The sequence below is a fragment of the Scyliorhinus torazame genome, chromosome 1 (assembly GCF_047496885.1).
Source record: "Scyliorhinus torazame isolate Kashiwa2021f chromosome 1, sScyTor2.1, whole genome shotgun sequence".
Classification (NCBI taxonomy): Eukaryota; Metazoa; Chordata; class Chondrichthyes; order Carcharhiniformes; family Scyliorhinidae; genus Scyliorhinus; species Scyliorhinus torazame.
The window spans coordinates 342227629-342237633 of record NC_092707.1 but is presented as its reverse complement, the minus strand read 5'-3'; the positions used below and the strand labels follow the sequence as shown (position 1 = coordinate 342237633).

At 51.7% G+C, this 10005-nt stretch overlaps 1 protein-coding gene across 2 annotated transcripts in view; it reads left to right on the top strand.

Annotated features, from left to right (window-relative positions):
* Positions 1-350: 350 nt before the first annotated feature.
* slc30a10 (solute carrier family 30 member 10) overlaps positions 351-10005 on the top strand; it is a 64057-nt gene continuing 54402 nt past the window's right edge. Inside the window, exons 1-2 of one of the 2 annotated variants that reach the window (XM_072509413.1) lie at positions 351-1260; positions 1755-1829. In XM_072509413.1, the coding sequence (XP_072365514.1) occupies positions 825-1260; positions 1755-1829 (511 nt within the window). In that variant the 5' untranslated portion in view covers positions 351-824. The remainder of the gene's footprint in view (positions 1261-1754; positions 1830-10005) is intronic. The other variant, XM_072509403.1, reaches the window with a different exon arrangement.

The window sequence follows — 10005 nt, the reverse complement described above, 5'->3', positions numbered from 1 at the left end:
CAGCCGATTGTCACCTGGGACAATGGCGATTTTACTTTATTAGACTTTGAAGAGCACGGATAGAGGTTGAAAAGCGCTGTAGAAAAATGCAAGGCTTTGCGATCCTCAACTATGGCTCCGCTTCCGACACTAATTGCAGCCGGTCCTCGGGAAAATTGCTGGTAGACAGGAACGTGGCCGCTTCGACCCAGTGTTATTCTCCAATATTTTGCTGCCCGCCAATGTGGTCGGAGTCTTAAAGCATTCCCCACCAACCCCCCCCCCCCCCCCAACTACCCTTATTCCCCTCTCCCCCAGGTTGCTGGCCGACCTGCTGAAGAGTCCCAGCAATTTCCGCTGATATCTTTAATCACCGTTAAACCTCTGACTGCTTCACTATTAATTCAATCGATAAATCGACGTGGGTTCCAGGCACGCTTGTCTTTCCACTTTTCAAAACAGCCACTCCAATGAGGCTGGGCATCGCGCGTTGTTTCCATTCGTAGCCGCTCTTAAAGGCGCACAGGTTTACGGAACAGTGTTTTTTTTATATTGACGAGAAGTTTAGGGAGAAAGTACACCAAACACACCCTCACACACAAAATGGTGAAAAGATTTGCTTCAGATTATTCTGAGCTTGAGGAATGTGGTTTTGAGGCGGTCTTCCCCATATCATTTTAACACGCAATCCTCCACTGGATTGGGTGGGATGTGGATAAACCCCTGGATAGGGACAGGCACAATCAGTAACTCACTGGGTAACACTTGACTTGCCGTACAGGGGCGATGTTTGTTTAGGCTGCACAGGGCGCCGCACTCGCCCGCTCCCGCCTCTTGCAGACACCATGGCGGGATGCAGGAACTGCCGCTTGATCTTCATGCTGGTGATCACCGGCGGCTTCTTCCTGGTGGAGCTGGTGTCCGGCCACCTGGGCAACTCCATCGCGCTGGTGTCCGACTCCTTCAACATGCTGTCCGACCTCATCTCGCTGGCCATCGGCCTGACGGCGGCCAGAGTGTCGCAAATCCGGCGGCACCACCGCAACACGTACGGCTTCGCCAGGGCCGAGGTGGTGGGCGCGCTGGCCAACGCCGTCTTCCTGGCCGCGCTCACCTTCGCCATCTTCGCCGAGGCCATCACCCGGCTGTTCAAGCCGCAGAGGATGGACGACGTGGAGCTGGTGCTGATCGTGGGCGCCCTGGGACTGGCGGTGAACATCGTCGGGCTGATCCTCTTCCAGGACTGCTGCTTCAAGAGGAAAATCTCCAACGATCCAACAGGTAGGTGACTTGAGGACTTTTGTTCAAACACACACACACACACACAACCAAATAGAAATCCCGCCTGGTGTTCAATGACAAATTGAACAATGTTGTGACAGGGACAGTATTTTGGAGCTCAGTGCTCAGGGATAATCAATCTCTCAGTACAAATTACAGGCCCTGGGGGGCGATAGGATGTCTGCCAGGATGGATGAACCCACTGCTGTGGACCAGTCATCGTATCAGGCATTTCACACCGCCACCGTTTATTGTGTACGCATTTGTGCATTTTTCCCTCTACTTGTAATTTTGCAGTCGTTGTGCAGTGCATTTTCTATAATTGTGATCGGACCGTGCCCCCTATATAGGAGCATCTTTTAAAAAACAATTTGAAGGAGTAGTGTTTCGGTGCCATGTGTTAGTGCCAGCCCATCTCGAGAGCTTCTCAAGCTTCCAGCCTCCTCCCCAAAGAGGGTACCCCATCATCGAATTTTGTGTGTTGTTTTTGTTAGGTCGCCTGGCAACCGGCACCGAAGGACAAAGGGAAAACACCGCGTCAGCACCTGCATCGGCTTTGAACATTCGAGGTAAGACAATGCCGGAGAGTGTCACAGTTAGGGTGACTGGGATTTGTGCTCTGCATCTTCACTCCAATACTTAGCCCGTTCATCGTTTACCTAAACTGTGCCATGAGAGTGCACCCTCAGATTTTGTTTTGCCACACTCTGCCACCAGCCCCAATGCAGCAATGTTGAGTTGATGAATAATGTGAATTATGAGCAATTAAATAGTTCCTCACATTTCTCCCTTTTCGGACATTTAGTATTGAACATGTAGGGCACGCCACATCTTTTTTTCACAGGGTTTGGGCAAGAGACACATCCATAGTACAGTAAGCAACTTCTATATAGTCCTAAGTGTCGAAGACCAAAAGCCTCCAATTCAGCATCATTTTACACAGCAACGAGGCAAGTTTTTTACGCAGAGGGTAGTGGGTGCCTGGAACTCACTACCGGAGGAGGTAGTGGAGGCAGGGACGATAGGGACATTTAAGGGGCATCTTGACAAATATATGAATAGGATGGGAATAGAAGGATACGGACCCAGGAAGTGTAGAAGATTGTAGTTTAGTCGGGCAGTATGGTCGGCACGGGCTTGGAGGGCCGAAGGGCCTGTTCCTGTGCTGTACATTTCTTTGTTCTTTGTTCTTTGTTTGTTCATTTCAAAATACTCGTGCAAATCTCCTGTGACATTTGTCTCAGTAAGTGGGACAATATATTGTTTTATAACAGTAGGGGTTTTGGAGCATCCAACAATGTATTCTGCAAAGCTGTAGATTTAACTGGCCACACAAAGTTTAATTATTATACATTCTGAGGGCTGTTACCTTAATTGCCCAACAGATGATTCATTATGAACACCATGGAAAATTTGCTCGTTAAGTACTTAAATGAAGCACAATAAATTAGTTTTTTTATGGAGTTCTACCATTACATGGTGTTATTTATGCCTAATGTCAAAGTTCATGTTTTAGAGATATAGCTTTTTGCATGTAAGATTATTAAAACAAGGTTCAGTGGGGAAATACCCCGGTAAACATCTAGGGGCTGACAAACCACAGAGTTAAGCCAACTTGCGTTAACGCGATAAAGTCAGAATAAAAGGGCAAGAGTTTAAAATGGCAGGCTTACTTGGCTGAAGAACTGGAGACATGACATCTGTAATCATTCCAGTAAAAATATGTTATTGATGTGCTTTCCCCAAATTAAGGAAAGCTTTGGAATTAAAAGGTACATCATTTGCATTTCTACCTAGGAACTGGTCTTGTGTATTAAATTGCCATAGCAATGGGTGGAGTTTACCTAGATTATTTGTTTTGAGTTTATCTCTGTGAATTCAGTTAATGCATAGGCAGCAGGCAAGACTCCATTGATGCTGGGAAAAGCAGCTAAGAGACTGTTCAGCTTTGGGTCTGTGGTAGTACCAGGTATTGCGGTACCTAAGAGGCTGATGACCATTGGTTAGACCCAGGAGTCTACCATTGGCTGTTGTTACATAGCTCCGCCCTGACAGGTGGAGTATAAGAAACGGTGCCATCCCAGCAGCCTTCACTTTCTGTACCGAAGCTGCTGGGGAACAAGTTCTAGTAGATTAAAGCCTTCAGTTATGAAATCACTTCGTCTTGAGTGTAATTGATTGCGCATCAATTTAATCTACTAGACGAGCTGGAAGGATGGATCTCCGAATCAAACCGGAGTGCCTTCAACTCAGCCCCCACGTGGAGAACTCGGCTGCAATATTTAAACACTGGCTGGCGTGCTTTAAAGGCTACCTCGAGACGGCCGGAGGCACCCCCTCAGAAGGACAGAAAATGCATCTCATGCGCTCAAGGGTCAGCCCTGGGATCTACACCCTTATCGAGGAGGCGGAGAACTATGATGCCGCGATCGAACTGTTAGAAGGACATTATATCCCACCGGTAAATCAGGTCTACGCACGTCACCTGCTTGCAACGAGACGGCAAAGCCCCGGGGAATCGTTGGAAGATTTCTACAGGGTGCTACTGGTGCTGGGCTGAAACTGTGGCTGCCCGCAAGTTTCGGGGAGTGAGCACACGGAACTTTTAATCAGGGATGCTTTCGTAGCAGGTATGAGCTCCTCAGATATCCGCCGAAGACTCCTAGAAAGGGACACCCTGGGACTGAGAGAAGCACGGGCCCTGGCAGGGTCCATGGACGTTGCCTACAACAACGTGCAATCCTATGCGCCCGACCGGGCGGCGGCCCCCTGGGCTGTGTGGCACCCCACAGCGGCAGCCCCACAGACCTTCCCCCTGACCCCGCAGGCCTGCGCTACGCGACGGCCCACGCGCTGCACGGCCCGCACCGCCGCCTGCAAAGGGTGCGGCAAGAAGGGCCACTTTGTGGGGGTCTGCCAGGCCTGCGCCATTGCCGCGGTCTCCAGTGACTCCGGACCGCCGCGGCAACCCCCCCTTCAGGCCCCGACCGGCCAACGCTCACCGCCACCCCCCTATCCTAGGGCCACGTGCGACCCACGGGCACGGCCATCTTGCCCCCCGGACATCACGCTGGACGGGTGGGCGCTGCCATTTTGTCCATCGCCGCCGCCATCTTGTTCATCCCCGAACACCATGTGCGACCCATGGGTGACGCCATCTTGGATGGGGCCCCAGGCCCCCAGCACGGCCAACTACACACTGCCCGATCAGAACTCGCAACTGCTTCATCTGGCCTCGGTGACACTGGACCAAAGTCGACCCCGGACACTCGCAAGAGCTACAACGACGGTCTTCATCAAAGGCCATGAGACGTCTTGCCTGATTGACTCTGGGAGCACTGAAAGCTTTGTTCACCCCGACACGGTAAGGCGCTGTTCACTTGTAACTCACCCTGTAAACCAAAGGATCCCCCTGGCCTCCGGGTCACACTATGTGGAGATAAAGGGGTTCTGCCTAGCGAACCTCACTGTCCAAGGCAGGAAATTCAACAGTTTCTGCCTGTATGTCCTGCCGCACCTCTGCGCGGCTACCGTCCTGGGACTCGACTTCCAATGCCATTTGCAAAGCCTGACCTTTAAATTCGGCGGCCCTATACCTCCCCTTACTGTCTGCGACCTCGCTACCCTTAAGGTCGACCCACCTTCCCTGTTTGCGAACCTCACCCCAGATTGCAAACCCGTCGCCACCAGGAGCAGGCGGTACAGTGCCCTGGACCGGACCTTCATCAGGTCAGAGGTCCACAGGCTACTGAGGGAAGGGGTCATTGAAGCGAGCAACAGTCCCTGGAGAGCTCAAGTAGTGATGGTAAAGACCGGGGAGAAGCATAGGATGGTCATTGACTACAGCCAGACCATCAATAGGTTTACGCAGCTGTACGTGTACCCTCTCCCCCGTATAGCCGACCTGGTAAACAGGATCGCACAATACAAGGTTTTCTCCACGGTGGATCTCAAGTCCGCCTACCACCAGCTACCCCTCCGTAATAGTGACCGCAAGTACACTGCCTTCGAAGCAGATGGGCGGCTCTATCAATTTTTAAGAGTTCACTAATGGGGTTTCGGTCTTCCAGCGAGAGATGTACCGAATGGTTGACTGGTACGGCTTACGTGCAACGTTCCCGTATCTGGATAACGTCACCATCTGCGGCCATGACCAGCAGGACCACGCCACCAACCTCCGCATATTTCTCCAGACCGCGAAAATCCTTAACCTGACATACAATAAGGATAAATGCGTGTTTAACACCGACCGTCTAGTCATTCTAGGCTACGTAGTGCCCCCTTATGGAGTTCCCCCTCCCTCACTGCCCCAAGGCCCTGAAGTGCTGCCTCGGGTTTTTCAGCTAATACGCACAGTGGGTCCCCAACTACGCAGACAAAGCCCGACCCTTAATCCAGTCCACAACCTTCCCTCTGTCGACGGAGGCCCGCCAGGCCTTCAGCCGCATCAAAGCAGACATTGCAAAGGCCATGATGCGCGCCATCAACGAGTCCCTCCCCTTCAAGGTCGAGAGCGATGCGTCAGACATAGCTCTGGCGGCCACCCTCAACCAAGCAGGCAGCCCCGTGGCTTTCTTCTCCCGTACCCTCCATGCTTCCGAAATTCGCCATTCCTCGGTCGAAAAAGAGGCACAAGCCATAGTAGAAGCTGTGAGACATCGGAGGCATTACCTGGCCGGCAGGAGATTCACTCTCCTCACGGACCAACGGTCGGTAGCCTTCCTGTTCGATAATGTACCGCGGGGCAAGATTAAAAACGACAAGATCTTGCGGTGGAGGATAGAACTCTCCACCTTCAACTACGAGATCTTGTACCGTCTGGGGAAGCTAAACGAGCCTCCTGATGCCCTGTCCTGCGGCACTTGTGCAGCCTCCGAGCCCTCCACGAGGACCTCTGCCACCCGGGGGTCACTCGTTTCTTCCACTTCATCAAGACCCGCAACCTGCCCTACTCCATCGAGGAGTCAGGACAGTCACCATGGACTGCCAAATCTGCGCAGAGTGCAAACCGCACTTCTACCAGCCAGAGAGGGCACACCTGATAAAGGCTTCCCGTCCCTTTGAACGCCTCAGCATGGATTTCAAAGGCCTCCTCCCCTCCACCGACCGCAACACGTATTTCCTGAATGTGATTGACGAGTACTCCCGGTTCCCATTCGCCATCCCCTGCCCAGACATGACCACAACCACCGTCATCAAGGCCCTACACTGTTCGGTTTCCCCGTGTACATACACAGTGATAGGGGGTCCTCCATTATGAGTGACGAACTGCGTTAATTCCTGCTCAGCAAGGGCATCGCCTCGAGCAGGACGACCAGTTACAACCCCCGGGGAAACGGACAGGTGGAGAGGGAGAACGGAACGGTCTGGAAGACTGTTCTACTGGCCCTATGGTCCAGGAGTCTCCCAGTCTCCTGCTGGCAAGAAGTCCTCCCGAAGGCCCTCCACTCCATCCCGTTGCTGCTCTGTACAACCACAAATCAGACACCTCATGAACATCTCCTTGTTTTCCCCAGGAAGTCCTCCTCCGGGACCTCGCTCCCAACCTGGCGACACCCAGACCAATCCTGCTTCGGAAGCATGTGCGGGCGCACAAGTCGGACCCGTTGGTCGAGAGGGTCCACCTGCTGCACGCTAACCCCCAGTACGCCTACGTGGCGTTCCCTGACGGCCGGCAAGATACAGTCTCCCTTCGGGACCTGGCGCCCGCCGGAACCCCACGTGCACCCGAACCATTACCCCACCCCCACCCCCTCCACAGCAGTGGGAGGGGTCAGTACTCCCGCCGCTCCGCTCCTGCCTAGGCCTGCCCGCCCACCGACGCCCCCTACAGGTGCCCTCCCCCCGTGTCAACCGTTTGCCCCAACAGCGCCGTCTAGGGGTGACGAAGCTGCCAGGGAGGCCGAAACTACGCTCCCGGAGTCGCAACCCCTGGGATCCCCACCAGAATCACCACCGAAGCCCAGACGCTCCAGTAGGACGACCAGGCCACCCGATCGACTGATTGCTTCGCTGTGACGTTAACTGTGAACGAACACTTTGTAAATATCCTCGACACCACGGTACCTCCATACCTGATCATACCATGTTAAAGGCGACTGTTACCACTGGCCACCACACCCGCCGGACTCTTTTTTTAACAGAGGGTGAATGTGGTAGTACCAGGTATTGCGGTACCTAAGAGGCTGATGACCATTGGTTAGACCCAGGAGTCTACCATTGGCTGTTGTTATGTAGCTCCACCCTGACAGGTGGAGTATAAGAAACGGTGCCATCCCAGCAGCCTTCACTTTCTGTACCAAAGCTGCTGGGGAACAAGTTCTAGTAGATTAAAGCCTTCAGTTATGAAATCACTTTGTCTTGAGTGTAATTGATCGCGCATCAGGGTCTTATGTAGCTTGTAACTCTTTGGGTGTCAAGAGATAAGGTCAGACCTACACATGAAGTAGAATAAGTGCTATGTCTATCATTCATGAAGAAGCCTGCCATTATTATTATTATTTATTTTTATTCATTTGCAGGATGTGGGCATCACTGGTTAGGCCAGCATTTATTGCCCATCCCTGGTTGCCCTTCAGAAGCTGGTGGTGAGCTGCCTTCATGAACCACTGCAGTCCCTGAGGTGTAGGTACACCCACTGTGCTGTTAGGCAGGGAGTACCAGAATTTTGCCGCTGCAACAGTGAAGGAACAGTGATATATTTCCAAGTCAGGTTGGTGAGTGACTTGGAGGGGGGTCCCCAGATATCTGCTGCTCTTGTCCTTCTAGATGGTAGTGGTTGTGGGTTTGGAAGGTGTTGTCTAAGGAACCTTGGCGAGAGTTGGCATTTAGTATAAGACAAAGTTGGTAAAGGGGAAGAAAAAACAACTGGAAGATTTGTTTAACTGGAAGCGTAAAGAAGAACTTTGCAGCAATCCTCTCAATTAAAGGCAGTTTATGGCATTTGCAGTCAAGTTTTGGAAGTAACCAGTATGGATGCAGTTTGAAACCAAAGCAGTGGGTTGTCAGAAATCAAGGGTGTTTTCTGATCTTTTAAGCCACTGCACAGGAGGGTGGAACCTGGAATCATGAGGCTTCAAAGGAATGCTGGAGGATCATTTTGCCAAAAGGTAATGGAAGGATCTCTATGAAATATTGCACCTTGGAGAAAAGCTGAAATACTTTTTTAAAAAAAAATATTTTATTGAAAATTTTTGGTCAACCATCACAGTACATTGTGTATCCTTTACACAGTAATATAACAATATAAATAACAATGGCCAGTTTTATAAACAAGAAATAAATAATATATAAACAAAAACAAAACTAAATGGCAACTGCCTTGTCCCAGATAAATATTCTCCAAAAATATGTTTTAACAGTCCAATATACAATTATCTATAACAACCTATACATATTATACTTATATATTAACATCCCTGAGAATCCCTCTGGTTCCCCCCCTCTCTCCCCCCCCCCCCCCCCTGGGCTGCTGCTGCTGTCTTCGGGCTACTAGGGACGCAAAGGCCAAAACATCAGCCTCTCTCGCCTCCTGCACTCCCGGCTCTTCTGCAACCCCAAATATAGCCAACCCCCAGCTTGGTTCGACCCGGACCCCCACTACCTTCGAAAGCACCTTTGTCACCCCCACCCAAAACCCCTGTAGTGCCGGACATGACCAGAACATGTGGGTGTGATTCGCTGGGCTTTTCGAGCATCTCGCACACCTATCCTCTCCTCCAAAAAATTTGCTAAGCCGTGTTCCAGTCATATGCGCCCTGTGTAACACCTTAAATTGTATCAGGCTTAGCCTGGCACACGAGGACGATGAGTTTACCCTACTTAGGGCATCAGCCCACAGCCCCTCCTCAATCTCCTCCCCCAGCTCTTCTTCCCATTTCCCTTTCAGCTCGTCTACCATAATCTCCCCCTCGTCTCTCATCTCCCGATATATATCTGACACCTTACCGTCCCCCACCCATGTCTTTGAGATCACTCTGTCCTGCACCTCCTGCGTCGGGAGCTGCGGGAATTCCCTCACCTGTTGCCTCGTAAAAGCCCTCAGTTGCATATACCGGAATGCATTCCCTTGGGGCAACCCATATTTTTCGATCAGCGCTCCCAGACTTGCAAACGTCCCATCTACAAACAGATCTCTCAATTGTGTTACTCCTGCTCTTTGCCATGTTCCAAATCCCCCATCCATTCTCCCCGGAGCAAACCTATGATTATTTCTTATCGGGGACCACACCGAGGCTCCCGTCTTTCCCCGATGCCGTCTCCATTGCCCCCAAATTTTCAGAGTAGCCACCACCACCGGGCTTGTGGTGTATTTCTTCGGTGAGAACGGCAACGGCGCCGTCACCATGGCTTGTAGGCAGGTCCCCCTACAGGACGCCTTCTCCAATCTCTTCCACGCCGCTCCCTCCTCTTCTCCCATCCACTTACTCACCATTGAGATGTTGGCGGCCCAGTAGTACTCACTCAGGCTCGGTAGCGCCAGCACCCCCCTATCCCTACTACGCTGCAAAAATCCCTTCCTCACTCTCGGGGTCTTCCCGGCCCACACAAAACTCATGATACTCTTCTCAATCGGTTTGAAAAAAGCCTTCGTGATCACCACCGGGAGGCACTGAAACACAAAGAGGAATCTCGGGAGGACCACCATTTTAACCGCTTGTACCCTCCCTGCCAATGACAGGGATACCATGTCCCATCTCTTGAAGTCCTCCTCCATCTGTTCCACCAACCGCGTTAAGTTTAACC